This window comes from Strigops habroptila, chromosome 19 (genome assembly GCF_004027225.2).
Source record: "Strigops habroptila isolate Jane chromosome 19, bStrHab1.2.pri, whole genome shotgun sequence".
NCBI lineage: Eukaryota > Metazoa > Chordata > Aves > Psittaciformes > Psittacidae > Strigops > Strigops habroptila.
In genome coordinates, this window is record NC_044295.2 from 884,947 (window position 1) to 900,788 (window position 15,842).

A 15,842-nucleotide genomic window follows, 5' to 3' on the forward strand; every position below is an offset into this window, starting at 1 on the left:
TAAGACCTGGTGGTGGCAGCTCCAACCCAGAGGCGCACAGCACCCCTGCACCTCATGATGCACCCATCTTCTGCTCTTCCTCCCCTTCCTCCTCCATCTCCTCTCCGTGGCCATGCCCAGGGGCTGCTGCTTCGACAGACAGAGCAATAGCAGATATTTCTCCCCCTGGGAGGTATTTGCAGACATTCCAGTTATTGGCAGAGCTTCCACCCTCTGGAAATCCTGGGACCCAGTTATCTGGGCTTGGTGAGCAAAACAAAACCTCTGGAAAGCGATGCTGGGCTTCAGAACAAGGTTTTATTGGCAAAAGCCTCCCTAGTCCCAGGCAAATGAGTCCCCAGTGAAGACAGGTCAGTCCTGCTTCTGGCAAGCTCTCCTGTCCCTGCAGTGCAAAGCCCTTGGGAGAGCTGGAAATGATGTTGTAAACCAAGAAAGGAAGGGAAAATAACGAGCAGTAAACCCCTGTGGAGTTGGGGCTGCTTCAGTTTTCATTCCTGTGCTAAATGAAAACTGCCAGATGTTCTCTGTGAAATGATCCTTGTCTTTCCTACCCATTCCCAGGGCAGAAAAGGTGGAGAAGGTCTATTCGCTTGGCCTAATACACTGACCACACTGCAAAGAGAGCTTTGGGCAGGGAGGACACTGTCACAGGGAGCCACAAGAGCCACCAGCACCTGAGCAGGCAGAGCTCAACATCCCAACATCCCAACAGCCATTCCCACCATCCTCCGAGGATGCCAGACCCAGAACCTACAGAATCCTTCCTATTGTGTTTCTGGGACAGCGGGCATGGGGCTGCACCACCATCATCCTCGAGGGGGTATTTCCACCAACACCATCCTCATCACGCTGTGAAGTCTTGGGTCACCAGGTTGAAGACGTTGCTCTCCATAGACGACTGCCACTTGCCCCAGTTCCTCTTGATCTCAGCCTGGACCTGAACCAACACCACGGGCTGGTGCTGGCACCCAGGGACACCAGCCAGCACCCAACGGAGGGGCAGGAGCTGCACCCAGGCCTCGACAAGGGATTTAGGGTGCAAGAAGGTGGGGACCCCCATGCACGTCTGCGTGCACACGTGCATGGTTGTGTGCATGCCATGCCATGCTCATTGGGGTGCACCCTTGGGGGTGTCTGGGTGCCCACATGTGTGGCTGTGGCACCCAGGGGATTCATGCTGGGGACACACTCACCTCCCCATTGAGGAAGCAGTACAGCAGAGCCACCAGGAACCCCTGGGAAGGACAGAAAGAGCAAGTTTTACCCAAGGAAAGGGGATGGACACTTTCATGCTCATCTGCTGCCTGCATTTAGCATCCCCTCACACCTCTTACCCCATCCCATGGGCAGTAGGGGATTAATGCAAGTTGTTCTCTGGACCACAACCCTTCTGCTTTGTTTGAGGGGTGCCTGGGACACAGGCCTCTCCCAAAAGAGTGAAAAGCCCCAGCAGCACACCCCTGGGGCCCCTGGTTTGGGATGGGATGGGTACCTGGGGACATTGCGTACCCATTTGATAGGACAAGGAGAATGGGCTTAAACTGAAACAGGGGAAGTTCAGGTTGGAGATAAGGCAGAAGTTGTTCCCCGTGAGGGTGCTGAGGCGCTGGCAAAGGGTGCCCAGAGAAGCTGTGGCTGCCCCATCCCTGGCAGTGTTCAAGGCCAGGTTGGACACAGGGGCTTGGAGCAACCTGCTCTAGTGGAAGGTGTCCCTGCCCGTGGCAGGGGTTGGAGCTGGATGAGCTTTAAGGTCCTTTCTAACCCAAACCAGCCTGTGAGTCTGTGCTTCTATGATCTCCTCCAGTCTGCACCTGGTAGGAGCCGAGGACCAGCTCGAAGTACAGGCGAGCATCCACACCGATGTGCTCGGGGAAGAGCGCGAACACCACGTAGTGCACCCCGAAGAGGGGGATGAGGAGCAGCGTGGACTTCGTCAGCCTCCTGCGGAGAGTGGTGACATGAGAGCGGACCTGAGTGCAGGCCATGGTCCTGCTGACCCATTAGATGAGACCTTCCCAAGAGCTTGATGTTAACCTGAGGTAGGTTTGCAATGAAAGGCAGGTCTTGGAGGCTCCAAGGATGGTTCTTCTCTAGGGAAGGGTCCCTGTTGCCCTGCGTTCCCCCCCAAAACCAGGAGAGGAAAGCTCCCCTTGCCCAAGCCAGCTCTTACATGTACTGCTGCTTGTAGTTCTGGCTAATGTCCGGGCAGCGGATCTTCTGTGCTAGCATCCTGGTGACATTGAGGAAGATGAGGAAGTTCACCTGCCGTGGGGAGCCACATCTCAGGCTCTGCACAGACCCTGGTTGGATGCCCCTGTCCATATGGGACCCCTGGGTCTGCATCTGGGATGCTCAGGGGGTCATACTCACAAATATGGCTAGGAGGATGGGAGCCTTGATCACCCACCAGTAAGGGTTGCTGTAGTCATCCCAGCACCTGCGGGAGAGGAGAAGCAGCTCTGGCATCCCTGCGCTGCCTGCACAGCACCTCTTGCCCCAGCAGAAAACAGAAATAGCATTAAAGTGCTGCCCCATTCTCCCCTCCAGAGCCGCCCATGCAAGAGGTTCATCCCCTGGGACTTGCATGAGGGACACATGGCCTGGAGAAGGAAGAAGGGTGGCTGCGCTTACCCGTGGTTGTCGTACTGCAGCCTGGTGACCACCCATATGCAGACTGTAAGCATGGGAACACCTGCAAGGACAGGACCCAGGCAGGGATATGGAGTCACACCGGGGCTCTGGGGAAGCCTCGTGCCTCCCCTCAACCCCTTGTCCCCAAAAACACATGTCCAGGTCAGGTCTGGGGCCCTGGAGGTGTCAGGGAGGGGACAGACTTTCCCCCTTCTGTAGGTTTTAAAAGGAGATGGTGTCCACTGATGGTGATATGTCTGCATGTCACATCCTGGTCACCCTCCTGCCCTTCCATGAGCTCTTACTTCTAACTTGGACATCTGGAACAGGTGATTCCAGCCCCAGATGGATGTAGGAAGAAGGAAGGACCTGTCTCTGTCCCATCCTGACCACATTCAGGATGGGTTGGCAGCAGATGCTGTTGCAAAGGCTCTTTGGTCAGCACTAGCAAGCACTTTCCCCATTAGTGATTCTGCACACATGCCACAAGGGCAAGGATCAGGCCAGGCTGCCCAACCAGCTCCAGGGGCTGGCAGGAGCTGCTGGCTGTCCCACCAAGCACAAGGCTATGCAGAGAGATGCCGGGGTGGGGGCCAAGAGCAGCCATGTGAACCATTGCTCCTGTGGACCTCTGGCCAGATGGGTCTCAGGGCAGGCGATCCCCAAAAGTGCCTCCCCCTGCTCTGGGTCAGTGGAACTGTGCTGAGGGGTTGATGAGCCCCACACTCACCCCAGCCGATGAGGATGTACCACCAGATGTACCTCTTGTCGGAGGTGAAGGTGAGCAGCAGCAGGGTCTGCAGGTACATGCCCTCCACCAGCAGCCAGTAGAAGTTGGCCAGGACAGAGTACTGGAAGAAGGCAATGGCTGCTTTGCAGTTCACCTGTGAGGATGAGGAGGAGGAAGGCTCAGGTGTGCTGGCTGCACATAGAGGTTGCTGTTTCTATGGCCAACCCCAAACCTGCCCGTCCAGCAGCGCAAGGTCTGTTTGCATGTGCATGGTGCTGCCGGGGTTGTCTGAGAGCAGGGAGAGCTTTGAGGGCAGAACATGTTCTCTGCATTGGGCCCATGAAGAAATGCTGTTGTCAACCTCCTGAAGTCCAGCCAAGCCAGCATTTCCTCCCCAGGCTCACAGCCTCTCCTTCCCTCCTCTTTGCAATGCTAAATCCACTGCAAATACCCCTAGATCCCTTCAGGTCAGCACATGGTGCCTTCCCCTGCACCATGCCTGGGCTGGTACTTGCCGCCTTACCGTTGACATGGTGCAGTGATCGACGGACTCGTCTGAGAAGAGGACGGCATCCTTGATGAACACAGCGGCTCCACGCAGTATGAAGGAGGTGAAGAAGTGGATGTGGATAGAATTCCTGGTGCAATGCAGCTTCCTGTGGAAGAGATGTGCTGTGCCCAGGGAGGAGCAGAGAGAGCAGATGGGCTCCTCAGGAGCCACTTCCCTGGAGCCCTACCTGAAGCTGGAGAAGATGCCGATGGCCAAGAACAGGGCTGCCAGGGATGTGGAGTAGCCGCAGGTGTAAAGCACCTTCATGGTGACAAAATAGCTTCTCTGGAAGGGAAAGCACCAGCGGGGCTGGGAGTCACTGCTCTGTGATGGGCAGGTAAGTGGCAGGGTGATGCCACAGCCCTTGCACAGCTCAGACCCCTCCAGGCAGCCCAGCACCCAGGATGAAGCCAACTCGATATCCCCAAGATGGGCTCCCACGTTCCATTGCCCAGCAGCACATGGGAGGGTGTCCCACGGCCCCTGGGGACCCACTTGCCTTGGCCTCGGTGCTGGTGTTGCTGCCGATGGGCTCCAGCTCGCAGGCGCTGTAGTAGGGAGGGCTGGGGAGGCTCCATCCCGACTCGGTGCAGTTCCTCCGGATCAGCGCTGCAGCAACAAGTAGGGACCTCACAAAAGCCGCGGGCATCACCTCTGCATCAGCACCCCCAAATGTCCAGCCTGGGGATGGCACCTGCTCTCCGGGATGGAGCCTAAACCCCAGCGCCAGCATCCCAATATCCAAATCCCTAATATCCGAACAGTTTTGGTGGTTAGGAACAATTCCTCAGGCATTGGAACAGGCTGCCCAGGGCAGCGGTGGAGTCACCATCCCTGGAAGCATTCACGGGCAGGGACACCTTCCACTAGAGCAGGTTGCTCCAAGCCCCTGTGTCCAACCTGGCCTTGAACACTGCCAGGGATGGGGCAGCCACAGCTTCTCTGGGCACCCTGTGCCAGCGCCTCAGCACCCTCACAGGGAAGAGCTTCTGCCTCAGAGCTCATCTCAATCTCCCCTCTGCCAGCTGATGGTACTTGGGGTGCTTGGTACCGGGTGACAGAAGGGTTGAGGACTCTGCATGGCAGCACCCTGCCCATCCTCTTTGCATTGCAATATATGCCAGGCTCTCGGATGGGGCAGAGGGAGCAGAGGGGAAGGGCTGGGGGTGCACAAGGCTCCAGGGCAGGCAGGGGATGAGCCCCCCCGGCTGCATTCACTGCACTGCACCTTTGGTCCTCTTGAAGACGTGGAGGATGTCGGGGCAGGTGAGGGCCCGGGACTGGCCGTGGGGCACGGCCGACCAGCAGCTCACTCCGTCCCACTCGGTCTGGCAGCCTGGGGAGGGACGGGATGGTCAGTGCCATCGGGAAGGGACGTGCTGGACACACACACACAGAACCCCTTGGTCCCGGGCGCATGGATGTAACGGGAGAGCGGCGGTCACTCGATCCACAGGGCCATGCCGTCCCGCTCTGGAATGAGGAGCATCCCGCCTCCCATTCTGGGAACAACCTCCCCCAGTGCTAAGATCTCCTTTTAGCCCTGCGGCGAGATGGGACCTGGTATTTCCTGGGGATGCATCAGATCCTGAGCTCCTGTGGGAAAACCCCAGGGACAAGGGAGTGGGAAGGGCTGGGGCTTTCCTGGTGGCATCTAAAATAGTGCAGAATTACACTGGATTTCTGCAGGCAGCAGTTGGATCAGCCTGGGATGTGTCTCCAACATGAAGGAGGAGAGGACAAAGCGAGACCTGCTGGAGAGCACTTAGCTTCAACATGTTTTCCTGCTCTCTCTAGCACTAAGTTCGTCTTTAAATGACTCTCCAATCACCTTGGAAATGAGCATGGCCAAGCAGATGTGGGGCCGTGAAGAATGTGTGCTGCAGCACGGCAGGATGAGACACAGACATCACACTTCCAGCTCTCCTCCTTGCGCATCTACATTATTAACCTCATAGATACACATTATTAACCTGAAGCCACATCTATCCCCAGCCAGGGAATGTGGACTCAGACAAGTGTGATTAGTTTTTCTCTCATTCCAGCAAAGGGCTCTGCGGGTATTTGGCCAGGCTTGGAGGGGTTTGCAGGGCTGGAATCACTCTACCATGGAGAAGAGGTGATGGAGGCAAGTTCTGGGGGGACAGGACAAAATCGAATATGAACCAAGGAACTGGCAACGTGTTTCATTGTCCACCTCTAAGGCAGGAGCCTCCTGTATCACCACATTGGTCCCCAGTGGCCACCACATCCTCATGCCATCCCCTGTCCCATCAGCCTGAGGTCTTTGGTTTGGATTGACCCAAAGCAACCTGCTTTATCCCAGTTTTCCAACAGAGGTCTGAAACACCCCCGAGATCAACGTTATCCCAGTGACCTTTCCCTTGATGTGGCCAAACAGAGCAGTTTCCCCCTCAAAATGCAGCTTGATGGGAAGTTCCTGCTCAGCATTTCTACTGCTTAATTACACACAGAATTTATGGGGCTGCCTCCCTAATACCTGCTGCTCCAACTGGTACCTGGAGACCTCCACAAGAGATCAGCTGAGCCTCACCAGCAGGTTATTTCTTCCCACCTATATCAGAGCAGTAAATGCTGCAAGCACCAGAGCAGGCTTTGAAGCGAAAGGGCTTCAGACACCATCTCTAACCAGTTCAAGGACCCCATGGTTGGTTCCCCAGCAGGATGCTGAAGCCTGAGGACCGGGTCCTGTTCCTACACACTTTATTGCCCCTAAGACCAGGGCATCTGAGCCTTTCCCCCATCACCACTTCATGCCATGCTCTCCGCAGGACCCTCCTCATGCTGGTACAAGTGAGGGGAAGGGATAAACTCAGTTCAGGTGAGCAGAGGAGGCACCTGTCAAAGCAGGAAACCTGGGATTAAATCCTGGTTTGAATTATGCATTCGTGCTTCGTGGTTATTTTCCCACACTGAGATTCCTTCCCCTTGGCTGGCACGATCCGTGCTGCAAAATGGACCTTTTCCAATCAACTTGGCTTTTCTCTGCTAAGCTGGATGATACGTGCTATCTCTGCACAGTTACTCAAGCAATTCTGCACCTGAACACGTATGTATTGAGATGCTTAATGTTCACATTTTTATTAGATGGAGCCCATTGTATGACACATTGCCTATTCCCCAGGTGATCATTTTTACCCAGAATTTGAGGAAGCTGCTTTCGGATGGAAACTGAAATGCAATTATGAAAGCATGTACAAAAGCAGCACTGTAAAACTGCTCTTCAATCAGTGAATTGGTTTAAAGTCCTGGATATGTGAGAGTGAAGTTGCTCAGAACATGTTTAGCATTAAACCAAACTGAATGAGGAAGGCAAGACGGCACGAGGTGGTGACAAGCACTGGGTGACGCTTGTGCCGATGGGTGCAGGGAGGATCGGAATGGGGCAGGAGGCTCTGCTCAGGGCAGGGACCACACCGTCATTGCCAATGCCATGAATGTCAGCCCCTGTTGTTGTTTCCATCCCCCAGCCCACCCTTATCCCTTCCTGCAGCAGCACTTTTCAGGGCTCTCCAGGGATGCTCCTTAGCCCTTTCTCTCCCATTACCTGCTTTTCTGCATCCATGTGCTCTCTGCAACCTGCCTTTACCATGGATCATCCTACAGAGTCCCCTTTAGCAAATCCTCACCCTCATCCCACGGGAGATGAGCCCCATGCAGCTCACACTCACCTTGCTGCCCGGGGGGGGCTGGTGTTTGCCTTTCACTCCTGATAACCTCCAGGCATTCAGCTTCTTGTTCTTGGAAGTAGAGGACCACGGAGCAGTCAGGATGTGTCGCTCGCACCTTGGGAAGGGGGAAAGGGCAGGCAGAGGATGCCTGAGCAGGAGGGTACCAGCCAAGAGTCACTAACTCTCTGCAGCCAGCCCCAGGAAAGCCCAGCACTGACCATGCTTTTAGACCCTGACATTTCCTTGGCTTTCTACTGTTTGCATTGTAAACACCATCAGGAACCACCTCAGTGATTCCTAATTCCCTCCAGAAGTGTGTGATGCTCCACCAAGACACATGCAGAGGAGCTTAGCTTAAAGATAGAGGGGCCGACCCCACCAGCAGGGCAGAGGGGAGCACATCCAAAGCCTGAGCAAGGAACCCGTGTCATTAGATTTAAACTCCACTTAACCGGGCATGTCTGATCCTCCTGCTGCTGGGGTTCGTTATCTATGGGCACGCAACCTGGCTGCTGCAGCACCGTGCAGTGCTCTGTCACAGCTTGCTTCAGGGCAGGCCACTCCCTGCCGGGCCTCAGTTTCCCCATCTGGGAAGGAGACTGATGCCATCGCTCTCCTTATCCCTCAAAGCCTCTGGTGCTCCCCCTGCTCTGATTGCTTTCCCTTTCCTTTTCCCTTTCTCCTTTTTTTTTCCTTTTTCCTTTCCCTTTCCCCTTCTCCTTTTCCTTTCCCCTCTCCTTCCCCCTTCCCTCTTCTCCCTTCTCCTTTTTCCCCTTCCCTTTACCTTCCCTTCCCTTATTTTTCCATTTAATTTTTTTCCCTTTCTTTTTTTTCTTTCCTATTTTTGCCTTCCGTCCCCTTCCCTTTCTTTTAATTTTCTTCTCCTTTCCATGATCCAAAGCCTCCACATTAGCTAAAGAACTTACGAAACAAAGGAGACATCCTGAAGGCTTGGCAGAGGAACACCGACCTGAGCCACCCTCCCACCGGAGCCCTCACCCGGCATTTGCTGCTGAAGCAATTTGACATCTTTGGATGGGTTTTCCAGCCCCCCTGCGGCAGCTCAACCGCTCCATGTCCCCACATTCCAGTGGACACTCGGTGTCACCATCCGCATGGCTCTGCCCAGAGATGGGAGAGCCGCGCACACACGGTCCTTGCCCCCAGCACCCTACAGACCTTCACACCAGTGGATGCTTCCCAAGCCCTTGAGGTTTGGAGCTCAGTGTGAGCTCCAGGATCCGTGTGAGGATGGAGTGGAGCTACCCTGGGGATGTCCCAGAGCCAGCCAGGAGCTGAACCCCGAGCGCGGTCCCAGCCCTGGGGAGCACAATGGGGTCCGAGCATCACGCACCTCCCTCCGTGCAGGACACCGAACTGATCCCCCAGAAGCTGCTGTGAAGGCAGCGGGGTGGGTGCAGCGGTGCCGGCAGCTCCCAGGGCTTGGAATCACCGCCGGGTCCGGCAGCACAAGAGGTGGGGACAGGGATGGGGATATGAGCCCTGGCCGGGACCGCAGACGTGCTGTCACAGGCAGGGACCGCCGTGCGTGCTGCCCACCCGCTCCCAGCCCGTCCTCCCCAGGGATGCTTACCCATGGCATCGGGAATGCGAGCAGCAGGACCAGCAGTGTGCAGGTGCCGGGGGGCTGCTGTGGGCCCCACATAGCTGGAACCAACCCTGTGCTTCCCCGTCCAGGGGTGTCCTGCCTCAGTCCCCGAGGGGCTGGGGACAGCCCAGCTCCTCCTGCACGGCCCTGCGGGTGGGGGGGCTACTTCTGGACCCCAAATCCCAGGGAAAACCCTCCCCTAACCCCACTTCACTGCTCCTGGTTCCCTCCAGGACCTTTTCCCACAGCAGGACCCTGACCCGCTCCCAGGCTCTGGCTGTGCCCCTGTCCCTGCCCGGAGCCGATGGGCTCTGTCTCTGCAAGACAGAGTGTCACAGCTCCTGGATCTGGCAATGAGGGAGGCTCCACCCTCCTGTTCCCTCCGCACGCAGAGGGCTGGATGCAGGAGCAGATCGGGGGGACACCCCAGCCCGGCCACCACGGGCAGCAGCACCAGAAGGACGTGGAGCTGCTGGAGCGAGGCCAGAGGAGGCCCCGGAGCTGCTGCGAGGGCTGGAGCAGCTCTGCTCTGGAGCCAGGCTGAGAGAGCTGGGCTGGGGCAGCCTGGAGAAGAGAAGGCTCCTGAAGGGGAGACCTTAGAGCAGCTCCAGGGCCTAAAGGGGCTCCAGGAAACCTGGAGAGGGGCTTTGGGCAAGGGATGTAGGGACAGGACAAGAAGAATGGCTTTAACCTGCCAGAGGGGAGACTGAGATGAGCTCTGAGGCAGAAGCTGTTCCCTGTGAGGGTGCTGAGGCGCTGGCACAGGGTGCCCAGAGAAGCTGTGGCTGCCCCATCCCTGGCAGTGTTCAAGGCCAGGTTGGACACAGGGCTTGGAGCAACCTGCTCTAGTGGAAGGTGTCCCTGCCCGTGGCAGGGGGTTGGAGCTGGAGGAGCTTTAAGGCCCCTTCAACCCAAACCAGTCCGGGATTCTATGATTCTATGATCAAATCAGAGCCTGGCTCCAGCCTGCTGCTGCTCTCCCCGGCCGTGAGTCCCTCCCAGGGTGCTCACAAGGGGATTTGTGTTCAGCAAACCAAAACCAGCTCTTGTTTTCCATCTATCTCTCCCTGGCCAGAGAACTCCGCGTGTCCAAGCTCATCTCAGGGAAACCCTGTGCTGGGAATGCAGCCCCAGCAAACCCATTGCAATGAAAAACCGTTTTCTCCTCCAAAACTCCCCACTGGCCTCAGGCATCTTCCCTCCTCCTCCACCACCTGCTTTTCCCCAGGCTCCTCTTCTGAGTGGTGATTTCTATCAATGTTATATCCAAAAGCTGCTGTGCACCAATAATGCAGATGTGGGATCTGTTCCCAGGAGCGCAGCCCGCAGCCAGCCCCGCTCACCACACAGGAACTGATCTCTCCTGTTCTGCCCCAGAATGGCGCCAGAGACACCCCCAGATGCCAGGGAAGGAGCATCCCGAGGCCACTGTGTTGGCCCCCAGCCGCTGGCAGGTTTCTGCTTCATGAGATCAGATCTTCCTCTGTGTTCCCAATTCTTCCAAGCGTCTCCGGGTTATTTCTCTGCCTTTTGTTATAACTCCCAAATTCCCATTATTTGCACATTTAATGACTGTGCTGATTACCCCCTGCTTCTGGCAGAGCCTGCCTTGCTCTGAACACAGCCTGGGGACCAGTCTGCCCGGTGCTAATGTTGTTCTCATCTGTAGGAAGGATTTAAGCAAAGGGCTGAGCAGCAGAATGACACCTTCTGCCACTGGTGGGACAACAAGGGCAGGCAGGAGACCCGCTCTGAGCATCCTCAGCCCCCCCACGGCAGCCTAAGCCCCTTTGTGGTGTTATCAGCTGCCCAGATGCATTTGGACTCAGCATCCCCAGGTGCCTCCCAGTTCAGGAATGCAGCCCCAGAGATCGGGAAACAGGCACCAAGAGCATGAGCCACGGGGCAGGAGCAGGCCCATATCCCACCAGCCACGCTGGATGGGAACTCTGGAGACCACAGCATGCCGGGACTTGGGATTTTAGGAAAGGTCGCGAAGCCACAAGCTGTGAGATGCTGCCGGGGGGGCTGAACAGCCCCAGCCCTGGGACCAGCTCTTCCCTGCGGCTGGGACTCGTAGCAAGGCTCAGACAGAGCTTCACTCGCTGCTCCCAGCTCTTCCCTGTGGGGACATTTGTCCTGCAGGCTCAGAAACCCCATCGGGGGGGCACAAACCACCCCTGCCCCACAGCCCTGTGCAGTGGGGGCATTATCCTGGGGTTACACCCCAGGGAAACCCAGCCCAGGGACATTCCTGCGCTGGGCAGGGTTTGTTTAGCTGCTGCTGGGGCAGTTATAGCAACGAGCCCTGCTCCAGCTCCCTCACCCCATTGCCCTGCCGGGCCCAGCCATGGAGCTGGGAGCAGCGGGGGACCCCCGTGGGGTCTGCAGGGACACCCCAGCAGGGACCTACATCATCCTGCACAGGGTAAGCCCTGGAGAGCCGTCCTGTCTCTGGGTTTATGGGATGCTCATGAGGATAGGGTTAGGAAAATGGGATGGGGTGGGAGGAGAGAAGGGCTGGAGTGAGGGTTTGTTGGGGGCACTGGGGTCTGGGGTGGCAAAGCTGCTCCTTGCATATCCTGGGGCAGTGGGGGTGCCACTTGTGCACAGGAACATGTCCCCAAGGTGGGGATTGCCGGGCGTGCCGTTCACCCCAGCTTATAGAGATGGAAAGACAGGATCAGCAATGGATCCGCCCCTCCCTGCTCAGATCCCTGCTCCCCCCGGGGCCAGCATCGCTCCCCCGCTGCCGCCAGCTCCTGTCCCGGCCGCTGGGCGCTACGTTAACCCAAGCCTGGGAGATCCCGGGTTTTCCTTCCTGCCTTCCAGCCCCGAGCCCAGCGATGTCCCCGCGGAGCCGCGCCGCTGCCCCGGCCGCCGGTGATGATCCTCCAGCAGCTCCCCTGGCCCGCGGCAGCGCTGGAGCCCGGCGCCGGAGCCCCGCGCGTCCGCGGAGGTGCGTGATGGTGGATGTGGCGTTAAACCGGGTTAACCTCAACCTCCTCTTGTTTCCCAGCCTTTCAGCATGGGGGGTGGGCAGAGGGGCTGAGCCCGCCCTCTGCAGCCTCACAGAGCTGGCTGATCCCATGGGATGTGATTTTGGGTGCTTTTAGCAGGCTGGAAGTCTGGGCTGGCTTTGGCCGCACCAGGATGCTCCCAGGGAATGGTTTTGGGGCTGTTTGCTGGAATCCATCTCTCTTTGTTCTCCAAAACCCTGTCTCACATGGGGGTAGGGAGCATCACCAGGGACAGCCAGGGTGATACAGGCTCCTTGGCCATGCGAGGTGGGATGGGAGTGGGACACATGCCAGCCCCAAGCCCATGGGATGTGCAGGCAGGAGCAAAGACCAACTGTCTTTGGGGCTTCACCCAACCTCATGCAACCCAAGATCCATCAAGCTGGACTGGGGGAGCAGACAGAAGAGATGGGGAGGTTGTGGGGCCTGGGACATGCAATGGGTGAAGCTGTCAAGAGAAGGGGGGAAGGCTGAGCTGTCTTTAGGGATACAGAGCAAGGGGTACACTGAAAACTGGTGTGGGAAGAGAACAGAGACCCCAGCCCAGCACCTCGCAGCCCTGCAGTGCTTATCCAGCGGGATGGGAGGGACCCGTGAGGAGCTGCCAGCCCTTTGTGTGCTTTCTCCTCCCGGCTCAGTGCCTGGCTGCTGGCCTGTTCCCTGCCCATGGATCCAGCTCCAGGCACCCCCCGGGCTGTGCTGCAACCAGTGCTCCTCGCTGGAGGGCAGGATTCCTGCCTCCTGGGTGCCCTGGGAGCACATCCCTGCAGCTGCGAAAGCATTTTGGGATCTGGCACATGGGGCATGGGGATGCCCAAACCCTTTTTTACCCAGGCCAAAGCTAACAGGGGCTCACAGGGCTTGTGCACAACAGGATCTCAGGAGGCAGCCTCTCCAGAACGTATTTTGTGTGGAAAGTTCATGTCTGTGGCACATGGGGATGTTTTAATGGGGATGCAGAGCAGGATTGTCCTCAGCAGCTGCCCCATGGCTTCAGCATCCACCCAAGGGCACTGGGACGATCATCTGTACGTGAACGGCTGCTCTGGGCCCCAGCTCCTCATGTGGAGCCAAAGCAGGAGCTGGGGAGGCACCGAGCTCCATAGGCGCTTGTTCCTGGGAATGGAGATGGGAGCAGCCGCCACGGCCCAGCCAGCCCCAGTTCCTGCCTCTTTTGCGGGGTTCTGAGCTCGCTGTGCACGACATGGTACAAAGCGGAGCTGAGCCAGTGCCCCCCGTGCGGTGCCACCCCCAGGACACCAGCTCTGCTGCCCGCTGCCAAGGCAGAGGCTTTGCCAACCCACTGAGCGCTGCCAGGATGGGAGCCATCCTCCTCCAAATGGGTGGAAAGTCTGATGCCTCCAGCACCACCAATCACCTTTTGTGAGCAGCCTCCAGCAAGCCACAGCAGATGTTTAATCACATTTGCAGGGAAGAAAAGGGCTGGAATGGGGCTATTTTCAAGCTTTATCCAAGCACAAATAATCTTTAAATGCCACATGGGCCTTCCAGATTGGGGCGGGGGGAGCCTGGCTTCGCTCCCACTGCTTGGGCACAGGGACAAGCCTCGCTGCCGCCCTGGCCCAGGCTGTGCTGCTGGTGCCCTCGCTCTGGTCTCTCTCTGACGCAGGGCTCTGACTCTCCAGCAGGTTTAATGGAGCTGCTGATGATCCAGAACTCCCAGATGTACCAGGTGGTGATGAACAGCCTGGCTCTATCAGCACTGACGGCCTTTGGGTTTGGGCCATCGCCAGGCGCTGCTCAGGTAAGGGTCAGGGATGCTGGATGGGCAAAGGGCCCATAAAGAGGACCAAAAGGGTGGGTGAAGGGATCTTCCCAGAGCTGCTCAGGAGAGCGGGATGTCCATGTCCTGCTCTGGCACAGCATGAGACCCCTCCTGGCTGGTTCCAGCCCAGCTCGGTTCAGGCTCTGCAGCCCCTTGGGGGTTTTGGGGCTCTTTGTGCCAGCTCTGCCAGCACAGATCACCCCCAGACTGCTTGGATGCAATTCATCCCCGCTGGGAAGGGGCAGGAGCCTCCCCACGCGCTGTGGCGTGGGGCTCAGCACCAGCATGAGGCTCCACAAGGGCAGCCGGTTCAAAGTCATCTCCAACCAAAACGATATTCAGCATTTCATCCCCATGGTGGGGAAGCAAATGCTGCTTTCATGGCAGCTGCCTTGCTCCCTCCAGCTGGCACCCCATGGCATGAACCTCCCAGTGCCCACCAGTTCACCGCGCTGCCCAAAACTGGGCCCGTTGCATCGCAGCGCTCAGACCAAACAGGCTCTTCCCAGCAGCGTTTTATGGTCCCATCCATGGAGCTGCCACCTCCGTGTGTCCCCAGCAGCAGGGTTCTCACAGTGTCTGACCACGGGGCTTTGTGTGGGATGGAGCCATGCGGTGGCTCCATGGGAATTCCCTTGCTGGTGCCAATGGCAGCTGCGCCCCAGGGAAACGGCTGCTGAAAGAGGCCTTTTGTTCCTCCCCGCAGGCGATGGAGGTGCCTTTGCAGACCGAGGAGGGAGAGGAGGCCGTGGTGTTCCACCATCACTACATCCCCTACCCCTGTCCCACTCCTGCCGCGGCGTGGCCAGTCCCGGTACAGGACCGGGGGCCGGCGGCCGTGCGGTACCTGGGCTCGTTAGCTGATGATGGGGAGATGTGAGTAACGAGGGGGCTGCTTTGTGCCTCCTGGGTGTAACAGGGCTCCCAGCCCAAGCTGGGACACAAGGGGTGACTCTTGCTCCTGTCCTTGCTCCCCTCCAGCAGTGCGGTACCTCCCCCTCCGCCCCCCAGTGCCACCGGGACCGTAGGAGCCAACGTCCCCCCAGCATCAGGTAATGTCCTCCATGTCCCTCAAGGACAATGTTCTCACCTTGCCCTCAAGCATGTATCGACCTGGTCAAAGGCTGAGCCCCCCCCTGCTCCCTCTATCCATTGGGTCTGGGGGTGCCCTTGGATAACCTCCAGCTCCTCCTTTCTCCCCACAGAGTACTACAACGCGGTGGAGGAGAGGTTGTGAGCTCCATGCTCCTCAAGATGGTTTCTCCTGCATGCCCCAGCCCTCGACCCCAGAAGATCACAGAATCATTAGGGTTGGAAGGAGATCATCTGCTCCAACCCCCCTGCCAAGGCAGGGCCACCCAGAGCAGGATACAGAGGAACACAAATCCTGCAGGTGCTGAGCGCAACACCCATAGTTTCAGGGTGGCACTTCGTACGCTTGGCTTCCTCCCCACAAGCCACCCCATGGTGGTGGTGGGGTGTCCCAAAGCCTGTCACCAAACCCCAGCTGACAGCGGGACCCCAATACAGGGACAGGCTTTATCTCCATGCTCTGCAGAGGGCTCCTCCCCAGCAGGTTGGTCCTGGCTGGACAACGTGTCTCTGCCAAGCCATGAGGATGCTGCAGCACAGGCTGTGCTGGGGGGGTGGTACCAGCCCAGGTGGTCCCGGTCTTCATTAGTCCCTTCAGATCTCAATGCAGCACATTGCCTGTAATTAATGTGCTTTGTTAAGGAAGCTCCCTGCTGTCACTAATTGAGCATCTGTAATTACCCAGGCTGCTGGCTCCGCGCCTGAATGGAGGGCTGGCTCCAAGCTGGGGGG

The 15,842-nt window shown here is 57.8% G+C and overlaps 2 protein-coding genes across 2 annotated transcripts; one reads left to right on the forward strand and one right to left on the reverse strand.

The window, feature by feature from the left end:
* Positions 1-278: 278 nt before the first annotated feature.
* On the reverse strand, positions 279-9,523 carry LOC115617834 (vasoactive intestinal polypeptide receptor 1-like). The gene is made up of 13 exons (XM_030508806.1): positions 9,198-9,523; positions 7,604-7,718; positions 5,140-5,247; positions 4,411-4,520; positions 4,099-4,196; positions 3,885-4,017; positions 3,362-3,515; positions 2,632-2,692; positions 2,371-2,437; positions 2,171-2,262; positions 1,812-1,941; positions 1,194-1,235; positions 279-937 (listed from the first exon to the last, which is right to left on the reverse strand). Exons 1-13 carry the CDS (start codon positions 9,267-9,269, stop codon positions 845-847), a joined length of 1,275 nt encoding a protein of 424 aa, XP_030364666.1. The 5' UTR covers positions 9,270-9,523; the 3' UTR covers positions 279-844.
* Positions 9,524-11,562: 2,039 nt separating this feature from the next.
* On the forward strand, positions 11,563-15,297 carry PRR29 (proline rich 29). Its single transcript, XM_030509039.1, has 6 exons — positions 11,563-11,640; positions 12,045-12,171; positions 13,879-13,997; positions 14,725-14,894; positions 15,000-15,070; positions 15,224-15,297. Exons 1-6 carry the CDS (start codon positions 11,563-11,565, stop codon positions 15,253-15,255), a joined length of 597 nt encoding a protein of 198 aa, XP_030364899.1. The 3' UTR covers positions 15,256-15,297.
* Positions 15,298-15,842: the final 545 nt, after the last annotated feature.

Bases quoted from the DNA above. Each gene is read 5' to 3' on its own strand.
- LOC115617834 (XM_030508806.1), bottom strand. From the start codon at position 9,269: ATGTGGGGCCCACAGCAGCCCCCCGGCACCTGCACACTGCTGGTCCTG. The intron at 7,719-9,197 runs GTAAGCATCCCT...CCCCTTCCCAAG, and splicing joins TCGCATTCCCGATGCCATGG to GTGCGAGCGACACATCCTGA. The intron at 938-1,193 runs GTGAGTGTGTCC...GTGTTGGTTCAG, and splicing joins ACTGCTTCCTCAATGGGGAG to GTCCAGGCTGAGATCAAGAG.
- PRR29 (XM_030509039.1), top strand. From the start codon at position 11,563: ATGGAGCTGGGAGCAGCGGGGGACCCCCGTGGGGTCTGCAGGGACACC. The intron at 13,998-14,724 runs GTAAGGGTCAGG...TCCTCCCCGCAG, and splicing joins CATCGCCAGGCGCTGCTCAG to GCGATGGAGGTGCCTTTGCA. The intron at 15,071-15,223 runs GTAATGTCCTCC...TTCTCCCCACAG, and splicing joins CAACGTCCCCCCAGCATCAG to AGTACTACAACGCGGTGGAG.